Source organism: Polypterus senegalus, chromosome 1 (genome assembly GCF_016835505.1).
Source record: "Polypterus senegalus isolate Bchr_013 chromosome 1, ASM1683550v1, whole genome shotgun sequence".
NCBI lineage: Eukaryota > Metazoa > Chordata > Cladistia > Polypteriformes > Polypteridae > Polypterus > Polypterus senegalus.
This window is the reverse complement of record NC_053154.1, coordinates 82,279,863-82,306,625: the sequence shown is the minus strand read 5'-3', so window position 1 is coordinate 82,306,625 and position 26,763 is coordinate 82,279,863. Positions and strand designations below refer to the sequence as shown.

General features: G+C 37.5%; 2 protein-coding genes across 2 annotated transcripts; both read left to right on the top strand.

The window, feature by feature from the left end:
* Positions 1 to 13,154: 13,154 nt before the first annotated feature.
* LOC120528172 (protein S100-G-like) lies at positions 13,155 to 15,097 on the top strand. The gene is made up of 3 exons (XM_039752260.1): positions 13,155 to 13,248; positions 13,527 to 13,669; positions 14,867 to 15,097. Exons 1-3 carry the CDS (start codon positions 13,242 to 13,244, stop codon positions 15,005 to 15,007), a joined length of 291 nt encoding a protein of 96 aa, XP_039608194.1. The 5' UTR covers positions 13,155 to 13,241; the 3' UTR covers positions 15,008 to 15,097.
* A 5,464-nt stretch (positions 15,098 to 20,561) lies between these two features.
* LOC120528164 (protein S100-A1-like) lies at positions 20,562 to 23,705 on the top strand. Its single transcript, XM_039752249.1, has 3 exons — positions 20,562 to 20,700; positions 21,042 to 21,184; positions 23,472 to 23,705. The coding sequence occupies exons 1-3, from the start codon at positions 20,577 to 20,579 to the stop codon at positions 23,610 to 23,612; spliced, it is 408 nt and encodes a 135-aa protein (XP_039608183.1). The 5' UTR covers positions 20,562 to 20,576; the 3' UTR covers positions 23,613 to 23,705.
* The last annotated feature ends 3,058 nt before the right edge of the window (positions 23,706 to 26,763 follow it).

Sequence of the window (26,763 nt, the reverse complement as noted above, 5' to 3'; positions counted from 1 at the left end):
CCATAGGTGAAGACACTTTTTCATTGATGCTGCAATATTTGGATTTATATAATACAGCAATACAGGGGCACCGCAGGGGACTGTACTTTCTCCGGTCCTGTTCAATCTATATACATCAGACTTCCAATATGACTCGGAGTCCTGCCACGTGCAAAAGTTCGCTGATGACACTGCTATTGTGGGCTGCATCAGGAGTGGGCAGGAGGAGGAGTACAGAAAGTTAATCAAAGACTTTGTTAAATGGTGCGACTCAAACCACTTACACCTTAACACCAGCAAGACCAAGGAGCTGGTGGTGGATTTTAGGAGGCCCAGGCCCCTCATGGACCCTGTGATCATCAGAGGTGACTGTGTGCAGAGGGTGTAGACCTATAAATATCTGAGAGTGCAGCTGGATGACAAATTGGACTGGACTGCCAATACTGATGCTCTATGTAAGAAAGCTCAGAGCAGACTATACTTTCTGAGAAGGTTGGCATCCTTCAACATCTGCAGTAAGATGCTGCAGATGTTCTACCAGACGGTTGTGGCGAGTGCCCTCTTCTACGCGGTGGTGTGCTGGGGTGGCAGCATAAAGATGAAAGACGCCTCACGCCTGGACAAACTTGTTAAGAAGGCAGGCTCCATTGTAGGATTAAAGTTGGACAGTTTAACATCTGTGGCAGAGCGACGGGCATTAAGCAAACTCCTGTCAATCATGAATAATCCACTGCATCCACTGAACAGTGTCATCTCCAGGCAGAGGAGCAGCTTCAGTGACAGACTTTTGTCACTGTCTTGCTCCACTGACAGACTGAGGAGATCGTTCCCCCCCCACACTATGCGACTCTTCAATTCCACCCGGGGGAGTAAATGCGAACATTAATTTTATTTTAATTCTTTTCATTTTTATTACTATTTAATTTAATATTGTTTCTTTGTATCAGTACACTGCTGCTGGATTATGTGAATTTCCCCTTGGGATTAATAAAGTATCTATCTATCTATAAAAAATAAGCATAAATTGAAGGGAGTAATACAACTTGAAAACCAATATGTATAAGTAGAACTGAGGTTTACAGCAAGTCCTAGAAAAAGCAAAATGTTTTTCATATTTTATCCAGGTAAAGTTCATTGTGTATTCCTTTGAATTGATAGCTAGCCTTAAACCACACAATATTTTCGGTTGATTCAACTGACCCCAATAAGATGGCCAATCTGATGTTGCATAGAGCTACTTGTAAAAGTCAGTGTTCACCTGTAGATAAGCCTGCATTCATTTGTCACTGTAATAATCCATTCACTCAGTAAGATCACCACGAGAAAGGAGTTCAGAGAATAGACATTTCAGTGTAACATAATTTAATATTTCACTCCCTGAAAGAAATGTCTAACGAGATAATACTGAAAAAGAATGTTAGTTTATTATCACTAATGATGTTATTCATTTAATGTCACACCTGTTTGAATCCATTCTCTTCTTTGAATTAGTTTTGACTGTATCGTTCATTTTAGTGGTCTACCTAGCAGTTGATTAATACACAATAAGGCATCACACAGGTCAATAATGCATAACACCTCTTCAAAATTCTAAATGCTAATCTACAGTATATATTAATGTGTTATGCTATAGACATGTAAAGAAGACACCCAAGTCTTGTGTTGTTCAGTCCTTACACAATTCTTTCAGATCTGAACCACTCCCTTATTTGAGCTGAGACAACATGATGGAAAAACATTGAAGCTAATCTTCCAATACCAGTTTTGTCAGACCAGTTAGTTTGTTATTTTCATTTCCTCACTCACGCAACGTTCTTTTGTTGAATAGTTTTCTTAATCCAGTTCTTACTACTTGCATTCTTTTCTTGATTCAAATAGTTTTTTTTTCTTCCTTTTCGGCTGTTCTATTTTTTCAGGTTTCTTTTTAATTCAGTACATTTGGGTAATTTGAAAGTAGTTTTCCATTCTGTATAATCACTTTATCGGCTCCAGTACAATTAAGAATGAGTCAGTAGTTTGGCAGCAGCCAGACAGCCAAGGAAAAGGTCAAAGTCTCTGGCTACAAAAAGGATACAAATAAAAATAAATGAATTACATATTCTTCTTTCTGTTTTTGAAAAAAGGAAGCTTGGGTTTGCACTAAGTACTAATGTTCTCTTTAACATCCCAAAGTTGTGAGTGTTTAAAAATACGATAGTTCTAAATTGCTAAGGTGTGACCAAATATTTAAGTATGCTGTGCGGTGGGTGAAATTGTGCTCAAAAATTGGACAGATGAAAATTTAAAACAGTGTAGAGTGTATATGTCTGTTGTCTGAACTTCTTTATCATAGTGATCTGCCCGAGTAAACGAGTCATTACAGTGACAAATGAATGCAGACTTATCTACGGGTGAGCACTGACTTTTTCAAGTTGCTCTATGCAACATCAGATTGGCCATCTAGCTGCGGCAACCATCCAAGTCGGCTGAGCTAAACATGCAACTGTATTGGCTGAACACTTTCTACAGCTTTAGAGCATTGAAATGGTGATATCACTACAAATTGTGACAAACTTTAACTTAAATTTGAGGTGTTTTGTGTGGTTTGAAAAACTCCTTTCAGAAAACAGCTTTCCCACTAACAATGACTAGGTTTTGCACCCCATCAAAGACCATCTACACCCTCAGAGAACATCATTACCACTACCTATTGTCCCAGTGGTGTTTCACTGGAAAGAGTAAAACACAAACCCCCTTTCTACCAGTGCTGATTATAGTAATGGGCAAGTGGATTTTGTTGTGTGTCCTCCTATATTCTAAAGACATACAGGGCAGGTCAGCCAAACTGGCCCAGTATACGTGAGTATTGGAGCATTCTGTGATGCACTGGCATGCAGTTAAGGTTGCTTTCAGGATAGGTTCTGACCAAAAGCAATCCCAAAATTGGAAGTGTAACTGCAAACCATAGATGGACATAGTTTCAATATTTATTGTTCAGCAGTTATCCATTTATCCAAAAATACAATACCAGCACAGGGTGGATAACTGTCACTAACTGCAGCTACCAATTATCACAGCAACCACCAGGAAAAGTCTTTTCACCTTTTTTACTTCAATCTTATTACAAAGTGCAGAATTGTGGATTAAAACTGATGTAAAAAAAAATCTACAAAACAATTGGAGTGCACTCAAAAACTTTATATTCTCGACTTCTGATCTGTGGTTCTTTATTTCATCAGTTTCAAGCTTTCATTCTAAAGGCCTGTTTAGGGACACCAATTCACTTAACCTGAACATGCTTGGGATGTATGAGGGGACCAATGAATTTGGGGCAGATCCATTAGCAATTCCATATGGCATTGACTGGACTTTGGGAACAGTCCTATGCCACATGAGGCAGCCAGCATGGTGTACTCAAAACATTAATGAAATATACAACAGTCACGTGAACACTCAAGATTTGAAATGAGGACTGATTGAAGTAATTTATGTTAGGTAGAATGCCTAAAGGGGGCTGGGTGGTCTCGTGGCCTGGAACCCCTGCAGATTTAATTTTTTTCTCCAGCTGTCTGGAGTTTTTTTTGTTTTTTCTGTCCTTCCTTGGCCATCGGACCTTACTTTTATTCTATGTTAATTAGTGTTCCCTGATTTTAATTCTTATTTATTTTGTCTTTTATCTCTTTCTTCATCATGAAAAGCACTTTGATATACATTATTTGTATGAAAATGTGCTATATAAATAAATATTATTGGTGTTGAAACTGTGAAAACTTGACGAAAGGTGTAGTCCTAATTGAAGTTATTACCATAAATACAAGACAGACAACATTGACCTACAGGAAGCAAACAAAAGCCTTCAGGATTTAGGCAATAATCCCATCCCTCAGACATTATGCAGAATCAATACACAATGAAATGTTAGTTATATTGTGAAAACTACTGAAAATAACTAAAGGAACATTATACCAACACTATACAATGCATGAGTGAGACCAAATATGGAGTACAGAGTGCAGTTCTGGTCATCATGCTACAGAAAAGGCATAGCAAGACACAAAGATGTGCAGAGAAGAACAACCAAGGGCATCTCAGAATTGAATGACACATCTAAGTCTGAGGCTCAGAAAGTAATACCTCTTTAGTCTTGATGCGAGAAGGCATTGTGGGAACCTAATTCAAGGTCTTTAAAATTCATAAAACACGTCAAAACATTTGATCCGACAGAATTGTGTTAGTTAGATTGGGAGTCACATCCTTAAAGACACCAATGCTTATTTAGGAGAAGTGCATTTATGAAAGAAGCTAGGAAGCACTTCTTTGCTTAATGAGTTCTAGGATTATGGAACAATCTACTTGGGCATAAAACTTTGACAACTTTTACAAAATATCCTGACGAGATGTTTGGAAAACGAAGGCTATTGGCTAACTAGCTTGATAGACTGAATGATCTCTTGTTTGAAAACTTCTAACATTCATACTAGATAGAATTATAGCAGCTCAGCCATTGGAAGGGTTTCCTGCCAGAATGGAGTGATGACGTCCATAGAAAAATGACAGTAAGCATCCTTATTGCGGTCAAGAAATGCTTCAGTAACGGGGATTATTTTGCCGAGAGTGTGGATGTAGCTCCACAGGAGAGGGTAGGTGAGGGTACTTTTATTTTTCAGTTTTTTTTATGAGGTTTAGATTGTTTTTTGTATTTCATGAAGCTCTAAGTCCTATATACTCAAGGCAGAGGCTTCCCTGTTATACTGGTTATTCAACTGAGTGCTTTGTTTTAAATTAATAATTTCCAGGTGTGTTTTTTTAAACGTTTTCCTGCTTTGGTGATTGAGTGTAAAAGTGCTTCAATCTGAAGATATGTCAAATGTAACAATACTGGGTGTGGATCACGTATGATCTTGATTTTCACAAGCTAAGAACTATATTACTGTACTTATTTTTGTAAAATACTTTCAATTTCTAACTTCTGATTTCTGTCCTTCACACACATATTAAGGGAATGTAATACACAAGTCAAAAGTAGGTAAAGATTCAAAAAATGAAATTGCTTGATGAAAATTATTTAGGATGACACAAAGACCAAGAAGAACTCAAACAATGCTGCCACACCAGATACAGTATGTACATAGATAAACAGTGACTGCAAACAATTAGACACAAAGACTCTTTCAATATCACACAAAATGATGCATACTGTTTTTTTGGTATTCTTGACTACCTTGTATAGAGTCTTTTGATCGTGATCCGTCTATCCATTGTGGATGTTAGTGGGCATCTCAGACCCCAAACTCAGACCACAATTACACTACATAAGGCTCCGGTCCCAAAGACTCTTTCCAGCAGAGGCATTCTTCACAATTCAGCATAATATTCAAAGCAATCTTCCTCCACCTCCACTCCAGGGGACCTTTGTCTTACTCTACTCCTGATCTAGTTGCATAGAAAAGGCTTATTTTGGTAATCTGGGGAGTACTTTCAGTACACCATAACTGTGCCCCAAAGAATTCCCCAGACAGATGGAGCCCCCACATTATAAGGGAGTTTCCACCAGAAAATTCACTCCAGTCACACCCAAGGACGCCATCAGGGTTGCCTATTAGAACTATAACTGCCAGGCAGCCTTACAGTTGTCCAAACCAGAACAGTGCCCGAGCAATACTGGGGAAACATGTCCCTGGGAGACAGACTCCCACTGTACTTCAATTTCTCTGGCTTCCTGGTATCACCAAACAATCTGGATGGGATGCCAGACCATCCACATTATCCTTTGTGCAATCAGTCTTTGGAATGTTTTAATAATAGAGGTGCATCAGTCAAGAATCTATGAACATTTTGAAACATGCAGATTGGTTTTCTCATCACTATAAATGCCATTAAAAAGGTTAAAACTTACCTACTGAGCTAATTTAGGTGTAAGGTTTGCTTAGCACAGCAAGATTGGCTTCTCATACTTTGCATATGGTTGTTAAATGTGTAATAAAATTTGTGATGGTTACCATTTTTAACATCTCCTCTCTTTTCTATTATCTGGACCCTGCTGTGGTGCCATGCACTACTGCACTATTGTTAAAGTTTCCCAGGATTTTTATAAAATGTATCATCATTCTGAAGACAGCACTTGTACAATGACTCTGGCATCTTCAGATCACAGATTTCATGAAAAAAATGGTGACTTTTGTAATGCTTAATAAATGTGCAACACCCAGGAGGGGCTGATGAGCCATTTGACCTAAATCAACCAAACATTGGACTGTAGAACTGCTGAACACTGCAGGCTTCCCAAGATTTATTTTCTCTTATGTTTGACTTCTTGCAGATTTTATTTTCCTTTCTCCTGATACCACATGCTCCTAATTATTCAAATGTGGCACTTTGTGCCATGGCCCACCTGCCAAGTTGTTTTGCCTGCCTAAGGTCGTTTCATTGGATTGGCTGGCCCAGCGCTGTTTCAGCTGTAGAATGGCCAGTTGGGGGAGGCAGATTGATGGCCGAGGTCTCCAGGACTCTAAACAAATCCAAATCATATTATGTAATATCATCTACTGTTAAATTCTGCTCCGTACTTGTAAAATTTTTATTTTTATACTGTATTGAGGATTTGTTCTGTTCTATTGTATTGTATTGACCCCCTTCTTTTTGACACCCTCTGCACGCCCAACCTACCTGGAAAGGATTCTCTTTTTGAACTGCCTTTCCCAAGGTTTCTTCCATGTATTTTTTTCCCTACTAGGGTTTTTATGGGATTTTTTCCATGTCTTCTTAGATAGTCAAGGCTGGGGGGGCTGTCAAGACGCAGAGCCTGTTAATGCCCATTGCGGCACTTCTTGTGTGATTTTGGGCTATACAAAAATAAATTGTAATGTATTGTATTTAATGACAGTAAATGTGAAGCATTATATGTAGGAAGTAAAAATGCTAAGTTTGAATGTTGTCACACGTGTGAATAGGGGGACATTGTGTGGACCAAGTAAAGGTAATTCCACGCCAGGCCAGGAGAGGGCGGGGTGCATTAAACCTTCTCCTGCTATCTCTACAGACCAACCGCGGGAAAACCTATCTGAATCAAGAACGTCACTTCCAGTTCTGGCACCCAGAAGAACGTCACTTCCGGTCCCGGCGCCCAGGCTTATGTCAGAAAAACATCACTTCCGGTCAACCTACATAACTTCCGGTTAACATACATCACTTCCTGTCTGACCACTTAAAACCGCCATCTTTTCCAACCTTCATCAGTTCTGTCTTGGACTCTCTACAATTAACTACTCTGTTGAATGAAAAAACAAACCTTTGCAGCTGGGAATATTATACGGGTGGCTGCCGCAAACCTTTTTACGTGTGTCGAGTCTCTTCCTTTTTACAATGTATAATGGGAGGTCTGCAAACTGAAAGTACAATGTATGAGAAGGAGTTAGGAGTTGTAATGGACTCTACTCTGCAATATCAACTTCCATTTTTCAGAAGCCATTAATAAGGCAAACAGAATGTTCAGTTATAAAGCATGATATGTGGAATACAAGTCCAAGGAGGTTCTGCTCAAGCTTTATAATGCACTGGAGAGGCCCTTATCTGGAGTACTGTGTGGAGGTTTGGTCTCCGGCCTACAAAAAGGTCATAGAAGCACTAGAAAAGGTCCAGAGAAGAGCAACTAGGCTGATTCCAGAGCTACAGGGGATGAGTTATGAGGAAAGGATTAAAGAGCTAAAGAAGATTAACAAGAGATATAATTGAATTTTTCAAAATTATGAAAGGAATTAGTACACTGGATCAAAATTATTATTTTAAAACGAGTTCAACAAGAACACAAGCACACAGTTAGTAACTTGTTAAGGGTAAATTTCACACAAACATTATGAAGTTTTCCTTCACACAGAGAGACCCAAACACATGCAGTAAATTACCATGTATTGTGGCAGAGAGTAGGACTTGGGGGCTTTTAAAACTTACACATATAGAATAAATTACCAAGTAGTGTTGTAGACACTAGGACTTTAACTCAACTTGATGTTAGCTTGGAAGAATTAAGTGGATAGGACTGGTGAGTTTTGTTATATCTATCTATCTATCTATCTATCTATCTATCTATCTATCTATCTATCTATCTATCTATCTATCTATCTATCTATCTATCTATCTATCTATCTATCTATCTATCTATCTATCTATCTATCTATCTATCTATCTATCTATCTATCTATCTTATATAGTGCCTTTCTATAGTCATTAAAGTAGAATAGCTTTGAAGTAAACTTGCCCATTGTGATCATACATCTTTAGAAGTGAGCTAGTTAAAACTCCATCCAGAAAAATCAAAGTATAAACAATTCCCACAATCTATTTGCTGAACGTCTTAGTGATTTGGCACTCTAAGTAATCACATTTATTCCTTTCCATGAGCATAGCCCTAATGAATACCATACGATTGTCTGTCCAGGTTTTATTTTTCAAAACCAGCTTTTAAAGTTAAAGATTGTGAGGAATTGGAAGGTATTCTTATTGCATTGGATGTAAGGTACAACTCATTCAATGAGTCAGTAAAAATGGTATATTTACTACTCCCAAAGTAACAAATTGGGGGTACTAATGTAAAGATTATTTTACCTTGACAAGCATCAAAGTAGGTAAGATATAAAAAGTAGATGGTTTATTAAACAACTAAACACAAGGGAGGGATGAACATAAAACAAGAGCAAACTATAAAAGTAAAGGAGATAAAGGAACAAAATCAAAAGGTCTTTTCAATCAGAATGCCATGTCAAATTTTATTCCAGTTAATCCAGTAGCATCTAGTTCTGGTACTGATCCCAGCTAGGAACAAACTCTGAACAGAGGACCAGTTCATCACAGGGCTAATGCACACACACTTGGGCCAATATAACATTGCCAGTTCACCTAACCTGCATGTTTTTGGACAGTGGGTGAAAACCAGAGTAAACCCGCACAGACACGGAGAGAACATGTAAACTCCACACAGGAAGGACCCAGGACGGGAACCCAGGTCTCCTCACTGCAAGTTAGCCGTACTACCACTGTGCCACAATGCTGCTCCTAGGTGAAAGTCAGTCATGAAAAAAAGTAGTGTTTGGTCAATTTTCCCAAGTGACGGAAGTTGAAAACAGAAGCCAGGAAGTGAAACATTAAAATTAATGGGGATAAACTTGAGGATAAAGTACTTAAGCAAAAACACTTACAATTCTTTTACCAGAGACATGTATCTTATACACATTTCCAAAAAGAAGTTATAGAAACACCTTGATTATAAGTAATTTGGTGTTTAGTATGTTCATAAATTGACATATGTGCTTAGAAATCTTTGTTCTGGAGAGGACTTCTTAGCAAATGTAATGAATGACGTAACCAAAATATGGTAAACCTAAATTAATTAATGAATTAATTAAGAAACAAACAAACAAACAAAAATAAAAAAGCATCACAAACACTCAAAAAGTGCAATCAGCACTGGAGATTATGTCTCTTAGAGACTCATTATGGACTCCTGTCTTTCAAGTGGAAAGGCTCTTTCACTTTTTCACAAATACAGCAGGATTAATCTCCCTTCCTCGCCACCGTCTCTCTTTCTCTCTTCAATCTCTGGCTGCCATTTGTTCTGCCAGTTGAGCTCTTGCCCTCACTCACCTCCAGACATTTAGCTTAGCGCGCCTGTGGTTTTCACCTCAGGTCAGTTTATTTCTGTATTGTGCTCTTAACTGAGTGTAGGTTCAGGGCACTGTAACAAGTTCAAAGATAAAATGCAATTACAACTTTGCAAATTATTAATTACATCATGTATACATGCAAAGACTTAGATTGGTTTAAACATATAGGAAGGCAAAGCAGTTGACATTGGAGGATAAGAAAACAAACATTCAGTAGCATGCTTGGAATAAATAAAGAACATGTGTTGTGTGGTCTGCCCATGGGTAGCATTGCCTTTCTCTCTCTTCTTCCTGTCTGCCACTGTCTGACCCTTCTAGGGCATCTAATGTACCTTCATGGGAATATGGCCATCTGCAAGTGTCCTTCCTTCTGCAGTGGTATGAAAACCTTTTTGTTTCTTTTTCTTTTCTGGTCCTTGCCAGCCTCCACCCTGTCCTAGTCATTTCCATCTGTAACCAACCTGTTAACGGACCCTTCCTTCAAAACATCCACTTAGTTTCCCTAAAACAATAATGAAAGGAGCCACAGACTATGAATCCTTTGAGCACAAAGCAAGAACATGTGCTGGACAGGGCACACTCGCTCATACACCTGCACAGTGTCACGTTTCAGCCAGGGTTTCTCCAGAGGCTGGGATTCAAAGTCATGCTTCTTGTCTTTTTTGTTCATTTGTTTGCTTTTTATACATTATAATGTTACCTTTGTTTGTTATCTGCTTTGTTATCAATGCCTTGTGTTTTGTGGGTGCTTCTCCAAAAGATGACACCTCCTGCCAATCACTGCTCTCCACCATATAAATATGGAGGGTCTCTCATAGTTCATTTCAAGGTAGTCCCATCTCTTAGGAAACCATACACAGAACACAAGGCATTGATAACAAAGCAGATAATACACAAAAGCAACATCCATTCATTCATTATCCAACCCGCTATATCCTAACTACAGCGTCACGGGGTTCTGCTGGAGCCAATCCCAGCCAACACAGGGCGCAAGGCAGGAAACAAACCCTGGGCATCTCACCGCAGATAAAAGCAACATTATCAAATCAAATGTTCTAAAAATCAACAAAAAAGACAAGAAACATGACTTTGAACCCCAGCCAGGAGGGAAACCCTGGATAAATCACAACACATGGTGTCAATACAGATCACGTTTTATACTAAAATGTACATTTTGGAATGTGAAAGCGTACTGAAAAGTAAAAACCTGCATAAACACAGGAACAACATGTGGCCTGAGATGGTACTGTTGTAAGGCAGCAGTCGTAACAAGATGTCACCATGCTGGCCTCTTTATATAGATTTGACAGCAAAAAACAGAAATCATTGCATGCAGTTTGTACACGTCTTCCTCTTTAGAGAAACAAACAGACTGAAATTGCCTTTCACTGTAGTTATGCCATTTTATTGTTCCATAAATTTGTCTTTTATGTTCCCTTGTTAAGAGCTCCATTTTAATAACTGAGTTTAGCTCATTAATTTTATAGATTCTATAAAACAAATGGATTGTTTATGCTCCACAGTTTATACTGCCGTTTTTGTTTGCCTTGCAAATCTCTTACTTACTTACTAGACAAAGCAATAATTCACTTAGAGAGAATACTGATGTTTACCAGGGCACACATGGACTCACACACCTACACAAAAGAAGACAACTGGTCTTAACTATGGGAGGAACCTGAAGATGTCTGAACTAATTTAGACATTGACAGCAAATGGCACACTAAGCACTGAAGCAAACCTGGAACTTCAAGTATGACAACTAATCTCTGCTCACAGTGGCAGTTTGCTGCTACTTCTGGTTCACTCCATCTTATGACATGGATACAAATGTCCAAATGTGAAAGTTGTACTTAAAAACTTACATTGGCTCTAGATTTAGAGCTGCCTTTCCCCTTGAACATTGCTTATATAAGACTTACAGTACAAGCTTAGCTTCTAATAAAATTGTCTGCAGTCTTGAACATATCTTGTCATTGTCTAAAGTTTGTGTGTTGTGATTTTCACAATGTGCCAGGTTACATTCCAAGATTATATTTGTGTACTGCCATATCTGAACAGTTCACTTAACCTACTTGTGCTCTAATTGTTCAAAATGTATTCTGTGAACAGGTGCCAGGCAGACAGGGGCATTGCAGGCAACAGAGGGACAGGAAGAGAAATAAAATGCTGTCTACTGTAATAAAAGATGAAAAAGATCATAAAGAGTTGGGGCACCAAAGGGCGAATCCACTGAAAAAAACAACAAAGACGAATTCAAACTAATCATGAGAATGGAAAGTTTTAAGTCTTTCTGGAGGGAAGAGGTGGGTCCAGGTAGAAAGTGTCATCAGCGGTGGTATAGTAATTAATCTTCTAGTCTGTGGAGGGAGGAAGAGAAAAGACATTATTACACAGTGCCATCCCCTGGAGTGGAGGGGAATTACCATCAATAGAGCTGTTAAGATGTCTATGCACACACACTCATGACGCCACTGTATGTGTTTGGAAGTGATTACAGCAGGGGCACGGAGCCTGGATCATGGCAATGGGAAACATAGTAATTTATCAGGATGGCCCCATAAGTCATATCAGGGAACTTTAAGCTCCCTGGTAATTTGGACAAGGGTTAATATAGTAGGTAGAAAAGATGCTGATGGTTTTGAGAAGGAATTTGTAAGAGGATTGCGTGGGTCTTTTGTGGGAAGTGCACTAACCACCCTACTTCTTAGGCGGAGAAATGTTTTTGGTGGCAGAGCCCAAAGAGGCATTTTAGTTATTATTGTGTCACTGCACTGCACACTTTTGTTATTAATTCCTTAATTGTGTTCTCTATTTTGATAATAAACTATTTTCATATACTTTGACATCTTGATATTCATTCTGGATCTTGGGATAGCTTGAGAACACTCTGCATCTTTGGCAATGTAAATAGCTGTATTTGTAAAGTGCTTCATAAAAACGGTGCCATACAGTAATGGTGGCAGTAGTTCTGGAGTCCTGTGTAACCAGCCTACATCTCTCTCTTGCTTAACACCTCCTAAATTGGAAGATTCTCATTTTGAGCTATCATTACAAATGTTATTAGGTATTAACAGATGTAGTTTCAAGTTTTTAGATTTTTACCAGTGGAGTGTATCACATAAGGCAAGTATCACCAAAATATTGTGAAGCATAATCCTCTTTAACAAAGCACTGAGTTCATGGAGAAAGCAATGTTTTGCATCAACAATCACTGCACTCATTTTCATAGAGCTTGAATGGCAAAAATTTAAGAAACCAAAAAAAAAAAAAGACAATAATAATAATAATAATAATAGACAAAGTTTTAGTTGTTTAAGAAGAAATGGGATGAAGAGTGCAGTGCACTCCACCCTTGCAAACAAAAACGTAATGGATTGTAAAATGAGCTGGCATCCTCTGTGCTAAAGGAAACTTCCTTAGATGCCATGTCTCTCAAGGGCTGGACTCCAAAAAAAAAAAAAATTCCAAAAAGGAAGTTTACCAAACCCCGCCTCCACCCCCTCCCAACCCTCACCCCCCACAAATCACACACACCCAAAAAAACATGCCGACTGGTCTATAAAAGTTCAGAAATACAGCAAAACACCACAGTGCTATAATCAAGCTCATCATCACATTTACACAATGGCAGGTTTGTTAGCAAGAAGTGTAATTCTTTCTTTCTTTCTTTCTTTCTTTCTTTATTTATTTATTTCATGTTTTGCTGCAAAGAAAACTTTCCTAAATTGTCAGTGAGTGCTTATCTTAAACGAGAGTGCAAAGTAATAAATTACAGAGAAAACATCTTGCATGTGTTAAACTGTTAAAGTATTACCGTATATTCTTGATTAACAAAGTTCAACAAAAAATGCACAAGTTATACTTACTGCAAAGTCTTATTTACTCTTATGTCTAAATCTTCTTAAACAGGACAGTCAGATCTTCAGACAGCCATCCTCAGCATACTGAATGTCTTCAATAAGTATGCAAAACAGGAGGGAAGCAAGGACAAACTGAGCCAAAGTGAACTGAAGAAGCTCATTGAGGCTGAGCTCAGCACTGGACCTCTTTCGGTAAGAAACGTCTACTGGCAGTTTGTTCTGTGTGAATTGCTGCTCCCTGCACATGCCTCTTCTTTAATGCTTCACTTACAGGGTACCACCCTGTTCTCCTGTGCCTTCCTTGAATTATCATAGTTTATTAAATACATTTTTTATTAGCATGAGACCCTTTCAGTGTGTTTTTCTGATTTTACTTTCTTATCTCTGAAAGCTGTATAAATTAGTTTTTATTTCTTCAATTGTGCAGTTTTATTGACACTAATAGCAACCTGCCTGAATGTATTGATTGCTTCAGCAAAATAGAATTTGTTTCTAACTAGATAGATAGATAGATAGATAGATAGATAGATAGATAGATAGATAGATAGATAGATAGATAGATAGATAGATAGATAGATAGATAGATAGATAGATAGAAACCACTACTCTGAATAACATTGGACTGAGAATAAGCTGACATCTGCTGGCTGTATAGACATCTGAGTATTGAGGTTAGTAATAATTCTAGCGAGATTGTCATTGTCACAGAGTACAGTGAAATTCTTACTTGCGGGTGTGACCAACATAATACACATTTTACTTATTTAATGTAAATTAAAATGTAAACATATATGTGATGGGGTGGCAAGTAGACAATTGCAAATTGAGTTTTAGAATATATCCAAAACAGAATTACATCCAAACAGTGCAGTCAGAAGCTGTCGCAAAGGCATATAGAATGTTAGGTTGTATATCATGCTGCATGGAGTACAAGCCATGCTTACGTTACGTAACAGACTAGTGAGGACTCAGCTAAGGTATGGTGTGCAATTTTCGTCTCCATAAGACCAGAGAAGACTAACTAGTCTGATTCTAGGACGGTGTTGTTAAGGGTAGATTTTCACACAAACATTAGAAAGTTCCCCTCTCACACAAAGACCCGGACACATGCAGTAAATTAACATGTGTTGTGGAGGAGAGTAGGACTTGGGGCTTTTAAAACTCTACTTAATGTTATTAAGGAGACATTAGGTTAATAAGACTGCCTAGCTTTATTCAGCTGAACAGTCTTTTCTTGTGAAAATTGCTCTAATGTTCTAATATGGACTGAAAATCAATATATACGGAGTTAATGTCTGAATGTATGAAGCGAAAAAGAAATAAACTGACTTTATATATTTATATCTTACATGTTTTCACATATCATATTTATTTGTTTTAACATAACAGAAGAAGATTGATGCCTCCAAGGTTGATGAACTTTTCAAAGAAATGGACAAAAACCATGATGGACAAGTGAGCCTCTGCGAGTTTTGCAAATTTGTGAGCATACTTACAGTGGGCTATCACAAGTCACAATGTCATAAATGAAAAGCTAACTTCCATAAAGTTAAGTCACATGTTGAAGTGAACCTTTGCCATTTTGCAAAAACAATTAAAAGAAACTTAAATCAAAAGAAATTTTGTGGTGTGATATTTTTTTTGTGATTTTCGTTGTTTTGTTCTCCACCTCAGATTCCTTATTAACAATCATAATAGCAATAAAAAGCCAGCATCCATCTCTCCAGTGCTGAGCCTGCATAATCCAACTACGGCTTGTGGGGACCACAGCCCACCATATGGCATCAAGGCAGGCACCAACCCTAAATTGAGAACCAATCCATCACAAGGCACATTCATATATATATATGTATACATATTTTCTTGTTTGCCACTATTCATTAATATTCTTGTTAATCTTCATTTCCCAAATAAATGTTTGATATATTGCATAGAGATATTAATTGGAACTGTTGTAATGCCAGTTTAAAAATCCAAAATTTTCAGAGCCGGTGATACATAATTATGTAAACAATAATGCCTGTTTTTAAAGAATTGTTATTATTATCATTTTTAAATAATTCTGCTATTATTCAATCTTGATATTTATCTGTTGGAATGGACTGGCAGCCTGTCCAGAATTGATTTCCTGCCTTGTGGCTGATGGGACCAAGAGAGGCAGCACTAACTTTGTGATAGAAAAAGAATGTTCTAGAAATGAATGGATGCACATCTGTTCATTAGTTGCTTCCATATTTTCATATATTAAATTCTAGCAGTTTTCAGGCTGAATTTATGTTGAAATGTGCCATCAAAATCTAAAAGTAGAATTCTCATTCTGTTGCCAATATTGTAGTGTGTGATCATCACAGTTTTAAGGCAATGTGAATGAACATTTCTGTTTCAGTTTAGTCTCCTAATACACTGGTCGACTAGAAACTATCAATCCTTGTTCTGAGAGGACTCCTGTGGCTGCAGACTATCATGCTGACCAACTTTGCAATCAAATAGCAAATGCTATGTGTACTGACCTTTTTAAAATAAAAATAGAAGCTCACAACTTTACAAGCTAGAAATACCAGACGTCTATTTAGCGTTTTTAAAGAAATGAAGAAATACCATTCATTGAGTTCCTAATCTGTTGGTGTGTTAATTATTATCTGACAAATAGTGCAAAGAAAATGCAAAAAAGGAGAAAAGTAATAAGGCTATAAAATGTGAAGCCACACAATGCAGTTATTTCTGAGTTTTCAAATGAAGTTACAAATGTAGCAGGAGGTTTAATTAAAGGAAGGAATTGTTTACCACGAAATCTTGTTGTCACTATGGTTACCATCCTGAACTGAGTTTAACCAATATTATTTTTACCCATAAACATTGCATTTTTGTTCAAGTGGAAATAAGCGGCTAACTTTATATGCCACACATTTCTGCCATGTTCAGCTACTCTGTATGTGATGAAGGATAACAATGGAAATATTTAGCAGGCCAGGAGAACTTCACTCTCATTGTGATGCTAAAAGTAATGCTGGGTAGCACACTGTGAAAAAGGTTAGTGCTGCTTCCTCAGACATCTGGTGTCATGGGCTTGAATGCCACCCTTGAGGCGGGCTGTGTGGACTTTCCATGTTGTCCCTGTCTCATTGTGTGTGCCTTTCTTTCTGCTTCTCTAGTTTGCTGTGTGCATTCTATTTTTATTGGCAATTCTAACTTAGCCCCATATCTTGTTGGAGTATCTAGGGCTGAAGATGGGAAAGGATCTGGGTCACTGTAACCCAGCATTGGATTAATTACCTTTAAGGATCTAATGCTTTGCTGATGCATTGAAAAGTCAAAAATGTTTGTTAGAACATTAGAACAATTAGCATAAGAACGGGCCCTGTCAATCTTCATTCACCTAACACTTGCAAAATGACATCAAGTTGAGTTTGGAAGATCCTTAAATTCCTGGACATCAAGTTAAGTCTGTGGTGGGTTGGCACCCTGCCCTGGATTGATTCCTGCCTTGTGCCCTGTGTTGGCTGAGATTGGCTCCAGCAGACCCCCGTGACCCTGTGTTCGGATCCAGCAGGTTGGAAAATGGACGGATGGATCAAGTTAAGTTTTGGAGGTCTCTACTGCATCCTTTGGTATTTGTTTCTATTTGTCTATGGTCTTCTGTGTGAGGAAAAATGATCTAACATTTGTGTAAAATTGACCTTGTTCCCAACTATGTTCTCATGTTCTTGCTGAAGAAGTAATTTTAACATAACTGTTGGAATCAACTGTACTAGCCCTCTTCATGATTTTAATCTGGTCATCAGTTAATTTCAGTTTTCCTAAGCTGAAAAGATTCTGTTTTTTCAATCTTTCTTCACAGCTCATACCTTGCTAGTTGGTCTTCTACGGACTTTCTCGAGTGCCGATTTGCATGTTTGTAATATGTAGACTAAAACTACACACAGAACTCCAGATGAGGCCTCACCACTGAGTTATATACATAGCTTAACCATAACCTCCCTTGTACTTGCACTCAGCTACTTGTGCCGTATAACCAACATCTAGTCAGCCTTTTTAATGGCTTCTGTAGGCCGCCTGGATGTAGAAAGCAAGAAGTCTGCTTCAACTCTTAGGTCCTTTTCATAAGGATTGTGTTTTAAAGTTTCAAACTCACCAACTTCCAATTTGGTGATTTCAAATCTAGTATTTAAAGTAGTAAATTAGTAAGTAAAATTGTAGAAAAGGCAGTTTTTAAGCAGCTAAATGATTGCTTGAATAAGCATTCAGTTCCTGACAAGTTTCAGTCAGGTTTTAGAACAAATCATAGTACAAGGACTGCACTGGTTAAAGTAGTAAATGACTTGCGGGTAAATGCAGACAGAGGCCGTTTATCTGTTCTCATCCTCTTAGATCTGAGTGCCGCATTTGACACCATTGATCACGATATTCTTAGAAATCACCTTAGTCAATGGGTGGGCCTCTCTGGCAGTGTCTTAAATTGGTTTGAATCCTACCTGGCAGGTAGAAAATTCTTTGTTACTTGTGGTGATTGCACTTCAGAGACCCATGATATTGTATATGGTGTACCACATGAATCTCTCCTGGATCTGCTACTCTTTTCAGTCAACATGCTTCCATTAGGTCTCAAAGCACAAGGTGAGTTACCACAGCTATGCAGGTGACACGCAGCTGTATTTATCTTTAGCACCTGATGCTCCTGACACACTTGGCTCTCTGATCCAATGTCTTAGCAGTATTTCCAATTGGAAGAGTAGTAACTTTCTCAAACTAAATAAGGAAAAAACAGAAATCTTACTGATCGAAAAACATGGATATTGCAATAGCATTAGAAAGAAATTTGATCCCTGAGGCTTAAAAGTGAAGACTGATGTAAAGAATTTAGGGGTAATCACTGATTCAGTCCTAAACTTTAAATCACATATTAACCAGATTACGAGGACAGCATTTTTTCACTTAAGGAATATAGCAAAAGTCAGACCTCTTATTAACTTTACAAGCTGCTGAAAAATTAATTCATGCTTTTGTTTTTATTTGACTAGATTACTGTACTGCACTCCTAACAGGATATTTAAGAAAGACATCAATCAATTGCAATTATTGTAGAATGCAGCAGCCAGAATTTTAGCTAGAAAAATTAAATTTACGCACATCTCACCAAATTTAACATCATTACACTGGTTACCCATGTCATTCAGAATGAACTTTAAAATTCTACTAATGGTTCACAAAGCCTTAAATAATCTCACTCCATCCTATGTTTTGGTATTTCTATCCCCCTACACTCTAAGTCATAACCTTAGATCTTCAATTGGAGGTCTGCTTATAATTCCAAGAACCCATCTGAAAAGAAGTGGTGAGGTGGCCTTTTGCTGTTATTCACCAAAAATCTGTAATACTTTACTGTTTGAAATTTGCCAGGCTAATACTGTGGAACATTTTTAAAAAACTGCTAAAAAAAAAACTTATTTTAGTATGGCTTTTTAAAAGTAGCTACAGTACATTTAAGTTGTATTCCTAGACAATAGACTATATTGGCATAGAATTATCATACTCTTCAGGGATCTGCAGTCTGTACTAATCCCCACTTTTCTCTGCTGTCTTTTCTGGTTCTTCTGTGGTGGTGACTTGTGCCACCACCACCTGATCCAGTCACCATGCAGCCTTCTGAGATGATGGAATGAAGGTGGGTGTCTCATCTGTCCCTGAGACCAGCATCGTCAAATCCTATCATGTGCAGCATGAAAACAATCTGGGTGGTATTTTGGCCTTGGAGCCCCTGCAGATTTTGTCTTTTCTCCAGCCTAACTGGAGTTTGTTTTTGTTTGTTTTTTCTGTCCTCCCAGCCATCTGACCTTACCTTACTTTGTTGTTACTTATTCTTTAATATTATTGCCTAATCTTATTTTTCTGTTCTTGCAACTTTTTCTTTGTCATCTTATAAAGCACTTTGAGCTACATCATTGTAAAAAAAATGTGCTAAAGAAATAAATGTTGTTTAAACTTTCTATGTGTTAGACATATACTAACTGTACATTAAATTTTATCTGCCAGATCTGAACTCTGTTCAGATGAATGTGAAATGGCTCAGCTGATTCTAGATTAGTTGTCATTCCACTTGGTTTAGTGTTATCTGCTAACTTAACCAGCTTGTTATTTATATTCTTAGCTGGATCTTTTACATACGAGGGCAAATCAAAAAGTAAAGGCAATTTAATGTTAATTGGTAACTGCAACGGGTAGAAGCTGACGCAGAACAACATATTCACGATGGCTTATGGATAGTTTGAACACACACAGAAGAGAACTCTGCTGTTAGTCTAGTTGAAGCCAAGGTCAGATGAACATGGATGTTCTGCTGTGGGATTGCACCATTGTGAAACAATGCATCGTAGTGAGATTTCTTAGGTACAGAGGGAGGGAAACCTGTTGGAATTCACCGAAGGATGTTGGCTCAGTACAGAAATGAAAACAACATGACTCAATGAAAAGGTTTTGAATGGGTAAAAAGGTTTAAAGCAGGAAGAACAAGTGTAACCGAGGAACCTCAGTCTGGTTGTCCAGAGTTATTTATACAAGTCCATATCGTCATTGCAAATGCCTTAGTCAGGGAAGGCCGATGAATCACATTGGCCGCTGCTCCTGAACATTTGGATATCAGCTAAGAATCTGCACGTGCCATTGTACATGATGACTTGGGAGTATGGTAAAGTTTGTGCAAGATCGGTACCCAAACAGCTTGCAGATTTGCACAACCCAACATAGTTCAGTGAATTTCAGCCCAAAGAAATCTCACTATAGTACGCTGTTTAACAATGGTGCAATCTGGCAGTGGTGTATCCATAATCTGAATGACAAGTGTGACAAGAGTGATTTCAAAAACAAAAAAAAAAGAATGAATTAATACATAAATAACAATGCTAATATTAGGCCAAGTCCTGATTGTGTAAGAAGAAATGGGTCTGTAAGAGTTGAACAGTGTAGTGCACTCCACCTTTGCAAACAAAAATGTAATAGCTTGTAGGGTGAGTTAGCAGCCTATGAGTTAAAGAAAATTTAGATGCCACGTCTCTTAAGGGCTTGACAATAATATTTATTTTAATTAAAATGGGAGTTTACCAAAATGATCCCCTTCCCCGCCCAAAAAAAGAATTTTAAAAATGATGCCTGGTCTATAAAAGTTCAGAAAGACAACAGAACACTGCAGAGCAGCAGTCAAGCTTATCTTCACACTTACACAATGGCAGGTTTGTCACCAAGAAGTGTACTTCTTTCTTTCTTTCTTTCTTTCTTTCTTTCTTTCTTTCTTTCTTTCTTTCTTTCATGTTTTGCTTCAGGAACAGGTGTCTCCTTGCTACATGTTCTCAATTGGAATGATCTTCATTTTTGACCTAAAATCATTTAGAATAGCAAAGTACATTTTTCCTACCTTGTCAGAAAGAGCTAAGCTCAAATGAGGTGTACTAATAAATTACAGAGAGAATGTCTTGCAGATGTAAAGCAATATTTCTGTATATTTTTGATTAACAAAGTTAAACAGGAATTGCACAACTTATGCTTACTCTTATGTCTAATTCCTCTTGAACAGGACAGTCAGATCTTCAGACAGCCATCCTCAGCATACTGAATGTCTTCAATAAGTATGCAAAACAGGAGGGAAGCAAGGACAAACTGAGCCAAAGTGAACTGAAGAAGCTCATTGAGGCTGAGCTCAGCACTGGACCTCTTTCGGTAAGAAACGTCTACTGGCAGTTTGTTCTGTGTGAATTGCTGCTCCCAGCACATGCCTCTTCTTTAATGCTTCACTTACAGGGTACCACCCTGTTCTCCTGTGCCTTCCTTGAATTATCATAGTTTATTAAATACATGTTTTATTAGCATGAGACCCTTTCAGTGTGTTTTTCAGATTTTACTTTCTTATCTCTGAAAACTGTATAAATTAGTTTTTATTTCTTCAATTGTGCAGTTTTATTGACACTAATAGCAACCTGCCTGAATGTATTGATTGCTTCAGCAGTTTTTTCGCCCCTTCTTTAATGCTCCACTTGCAGGGTACCATCCTGTTCTTCTGTTCCTTCCTTGAATTATCTCAATTTATGAAATATATTTTGTTTTTTCAGCATTAGACCCTCTCAGTGTGTTTTCCCATTTTTCTTTCTTGTTTTTGAAATTAATATCAATTAGTTTTTATTTTTTAAGCAATGAAACATTTTATTGACACTAATAGCATCCTTCCTGATTGCTTTGTTTTAGTAGTCCATCAATTCACTAGAATAATAAAACTGATAGATATAAACCATTACTGTATGTAACATTGGGCTGATAATAAGTATAGACATCTCAGTATTGAGATTTGTAATAATAGTAGTAGTGTCATTAACACATGAACAGATTACAGTGAAGTTCGTATTTGCTTGTCTGACCAGCATGCTGCACATTCCATATATTTAATCTGAAATATTTGCACTTAAATGTACACATATACAATAATAAATTAATGAAGGCAATGCTCTGTAGCACATAGCGCCAGTGGTCAATCTGGGACGGTCATTTTGAGAAAGGGATGTGCGATGGCCATCCAGGCTGTGGATCTTTCAAGCTTTTTCATATTTTCAAAACTGACAGAACACAAGAGCACAGTTGGACGTTGTTAAGTGTAAATTTCACACAAACATTAGAAAGTTTTCCTCACACAGAGAGCCCTGAACACATGCAGTAAATTACCATGTATTATGGCAGAAAGTAGGACTTGGGGGTTTTTAAAGCTCCTCTTGATGGTATTTTGGTGGATGAGCCTGGCAAGTTTTATTCAGCTGAACAGCCTGTTCTTGTCAAAACTTCTCTAATGTTCTAAGGTTGTATGTGCTGATAATTAACATATATATATATGTATGAATATATAATACAAACAAGAAATTAACTCTATATATATATATATCAATTTTCTTCTCTCATATATATATTTGCCTGCTTTAATAGAATTTCTTCAATTTCATCAACAAATTTTACATGAATTTAAACTTATGATTGTTTCTTATGTATTCCAATGAAATATGTAAATTGTTGTGGTAACACTTGGCAGAAATGTATGTATTACTCAATAACCGGTATGTAACAAGAACTTAAGCTTCTTCTGGGCTTCATAGCCCTTATAAAACATTCATCCATTATCCAACCCACTATTTCCTAACTACAGGGTCACAGGGGTCTGCTGGAGCCAATCCAGGGCACAAGGCAGGAAACAAACCCCTAGCAGGGTGCCAGCCCACCACAGGGCGCACACACACATTATGGGCAATTTAGAACCTCCAATGCCCCTAACTTGCATGTCTTTGGACTGTGGGAGGAAACCAGAGAACCCACGCAGACCTGGGGGGAAAATACAAACTCCACGCATGGAGGACCCAGGAAGTGAAACCGGGTCTCCTAACTGCAAGGCGGCAGCGCTACTCACTGTGCCACTGTGCCACTGTGCCGCTCCTTATAAAGCATCAGTAGATAAATTAATTATTCATCTCAATGTCCTGTGTGGCATATTGACATGATGGTAACATTATGAAGGATTTACAGGTCTTACTGTATACTAAATATGTAATATCAAGAGAAATGCATTTCAGCTAAGCCATCTCAGACCACTCCAAAGTGAAGTGCTGTTAGTAGGTCACATTGTAGAGATGAATAAACACTTTACTGATGTTATGTAAGGGTTATAAAGCCAGAAAGAAGTGTTTGTTAAAGTCTTGTTACATAAGAGCAAAAGAGTAATAGATGCATTTGCACAGCACCTAAACTAAAGTGTTGCCATTGTTATTATGGCAACAAAGTAGCAATTTTAATGGGTGCAAGATGTATGGACAATTGCTGAAATTATTAATTATAACCACATAACATAAAAAGGAAAAAAGGGAAGGAATATGTTGATAAGTTAAACATTTTAACCTTTTCGATTTATGCTCATTCATAAACGTAGTATCTTAAGTGTTTTCACATATTGTATTTATTTGTTTTCACTTGACAGAAAAAGGTTGACTCCTCCAAGGTTGATGAACTTTTCAAAGAAATGGACAAAAACAACGATGGACAAGTGAACCTCTGCGAGTTTTGCAAATTTGTGAGCATACTTACAGTGGGCTATCATAAGTCACAATGTCATAAATGAAAAGCTAACTTCCATAAAATCAAATCCCATGTTGAGCTGAATGTTTGCCATTTTGGAAAAAAAACAAATAAAAGAAGCTTAAATGAAACAAAATTTTGTGGTGTGATACTTTCTTGTAATTTCCATTGTTTGGTTCTATGCCTCAGATTCCTTAATAGCAATTATAATAGCAATAAAAAGCCATCATCCATCTCTTCAATACTCAGTCTGCTTAACACAGCTCTAGCTTGTCTTGTATAGGCTGCGGTGGAGGCTAAGCAGGGTCCAACCATGAATGGGGAACCAGTCCATCACAGGGCACACTCATGCAGACACAAACATATATTTTTGTTTGTCGGTTTTCACTAATGCACTTGTAGATCTTAATTTATTTCAGGTATTATATCTTACCATTAACTGGCAATGTTGTGCCTATGTAAAAATCAAACCTTTTGAGAGCCTGAGATCCATAAATATTGGAATAATATAAAGAACAGACACAACAATGTTTAAGGGTTGGGGCACCACCTTGGTAACACCAAATATAATTACAAGAATAGAAACATAAAAATTCACACAAAAAGTTACAGATGTGTATTTTCCGATGAGAGCTCAAAACAGAACAGAAGCCAACATGGCTGGTTCCAGGTTATGTGGTGACTTGGTAGGAACGGACAATAGGAGGAGTGGAGTGGCTGTTTGTCTTCTGTTCTGCAGAGGGAGGAAGAGAGAAGGCATTAGTCTGCAGTGCCAGCCCCTAGTTCAGTGGGTAATCACCATCACCAGAGCCCTTGAACTGCCTCCCATGTGCAAATGTGTGACAACAATAACATCAGTTTTTAATCAATTGCTATGATTACCATTGTAATCAATTCTGCAGTTATTGAATCTGCTGGAATGGACTGGCAGCCTGTCCAGAGTTGATTTCCTGCCTTGTGACTGATGCTGTCTAGAGAGGCAGCACTAACTATGTGATAGAAAAGAATGTTCTAGAAATGAATGGATGCTTTCTTCCATACTTTCATATGTTCTAAAAGTAGAGTTCTCATTCTGTTGCCACTATTGAACTGTGTGATTATAATAGTGGGAATGGAGCATTTCCATTTCAATTTAAACAACAAGACAACCTCAGGGAGGTAATATCCAAAGTTTTTTTCAAATATTGCATATGTTTCTTTACAGGAAAATCAGGCATAAATGCTAGATTTGATAGACATTGAACATGAATGATTCAAAAGTTACGAATATGGGGATGGTAGATGGAAAACTGAGCTGTCTTCTCTGTCTGGCAGTGGTAATATCTCTGGAAAAGTTTTTTTTTTTATCATTTTCCTTTAGAATTCCTTTTTGATGTGCTTATGAAAAATTTTCAGGAACTGAAGCTACACAACTGATAAATCCCCATGATCTGGTTACTTGTTAGTTAAGTTACTTTAGCTAACTATGAAACAAATTCATCTTTAAGATCTTATTCCCCCATTTCATATCTTCTTACAAGAATATATTCACTTGGATAGATTATCCAAGCCTCAACATATGCATTTCTTTGTTTATTCTGTTTTTAATTTGCACATCTTCCAGAATCCAATACTCTTTAAAACGCATTGGTCACGTGGCTGATTATGATTTATTGAGATCATTTGCTTCATTAGAACACTTTGGTCAAGCAATACAGACAAGGTCTGCTTTCCCTTATCAGCTCTGAGCACACAGTTTATGCAGTTAACAACTACATATAAATAATCTTAAAATAAAAACACATTGGAATAAAAGTCACAAATTAAATATTGCAAGTCATATGTAGAAAACTGTAAATCTTTCTCCTTGTTGATTCACTTAATTAAGAAACATTCTTCGCATTATATCCATTTTTTTCCTGTGTTTAAAACAATTTTGCCTCCATCTACAAACCACTCGCTTATGTGGCTTTCTGAGAATTAAAATAAATAACATTATAGGCACCTCTCTGATCACATGCTTTAGTGGTTTCTAATAGAATCCCAGCATTTTTTTTAACATGCTTTCCCCAGTCTAAACCAATGCTGACTATTCAATAACACTTTAATGGCACCATGACATTCTGCGTTGGGAGACTATTATTCAAATGAGCAGCTTCAGCAGCTATTAAAAGGGAAGCCCGCTGCCACCACAGTGTCACCATTCTAATGTGACATAGCGAGCAGTCCTTCTAAAGATATCAGGCTAATTAAAGGAGTGACAAAATGAACAAGAGGCCATTGGGTCAACATTTTTGACGTGTGTTGCTCAGTCTTATCCTTTTTAATTGCTTTCATTAAATTACCCATGATGCATCTTAATTGTACGGGGTCATAGTTTCTTGGACTAGCCAAGTAATTTTTTTTATACAGGGGCAACAACTGCAACTTCCATTTTGAAGGAATTAAACATGCATATCTATTATCATCAAAAATAATCAAGAAAACAGTTGGTTAAAACACACCTACAATGCCATACATGAATGATACCCAGACTACTCTTACATGATTTCTCCAAAAGGTCAGAAAGGGCAGGCTCTAGGCATATGCTGAGTAGGTACCAATGCAAGCACATCCAAGCACAACCTCATGCAGATGTTATTATAGCACATCAACATAAATATAAGAATGTGAGAGACCCTGAGATACAGTTTTAAAAGTGTGCAAGGAGAATCAGCCAACACTGAGGTTTATTCTGCAAAAACTAGTGCACTGGATTAAGTATTTGAAATCAAAGATGGATGAAAAAAATGCCTGTTTTGGTAGCATCAGTTGTTGTCCGTTCATTTCTCTTATCCTGCATCTGGAAAAGGTAATAGTATAAGGACATGAAATCACTGCAAAGTAAGTAAGCATCAGCAGAATATTCAATAGTTCTTCTTCTACATTGTTATACTGATTATTAGACATAATAGGAGGATAGTGAGGCTTTAATGTGGAATGTCGGACAGTCTTCTTCACCTCATCCACCCTATGAAGCCAAAGCTTCCTGCAGAGTAAATACTATATGAGTTATATGAAGCTACTACTATTGTGAGGTGGTCAGCATGGTTGACATAATGTGTTATATGTGTTCCTTTATGCTGATCTACAAAAATATATGTGCCAGTGTACTTTGATTTAATAAAGAAGATGGGGCACTCTTGAATGGCTTGTTATCTGAAGTATTATTAAAT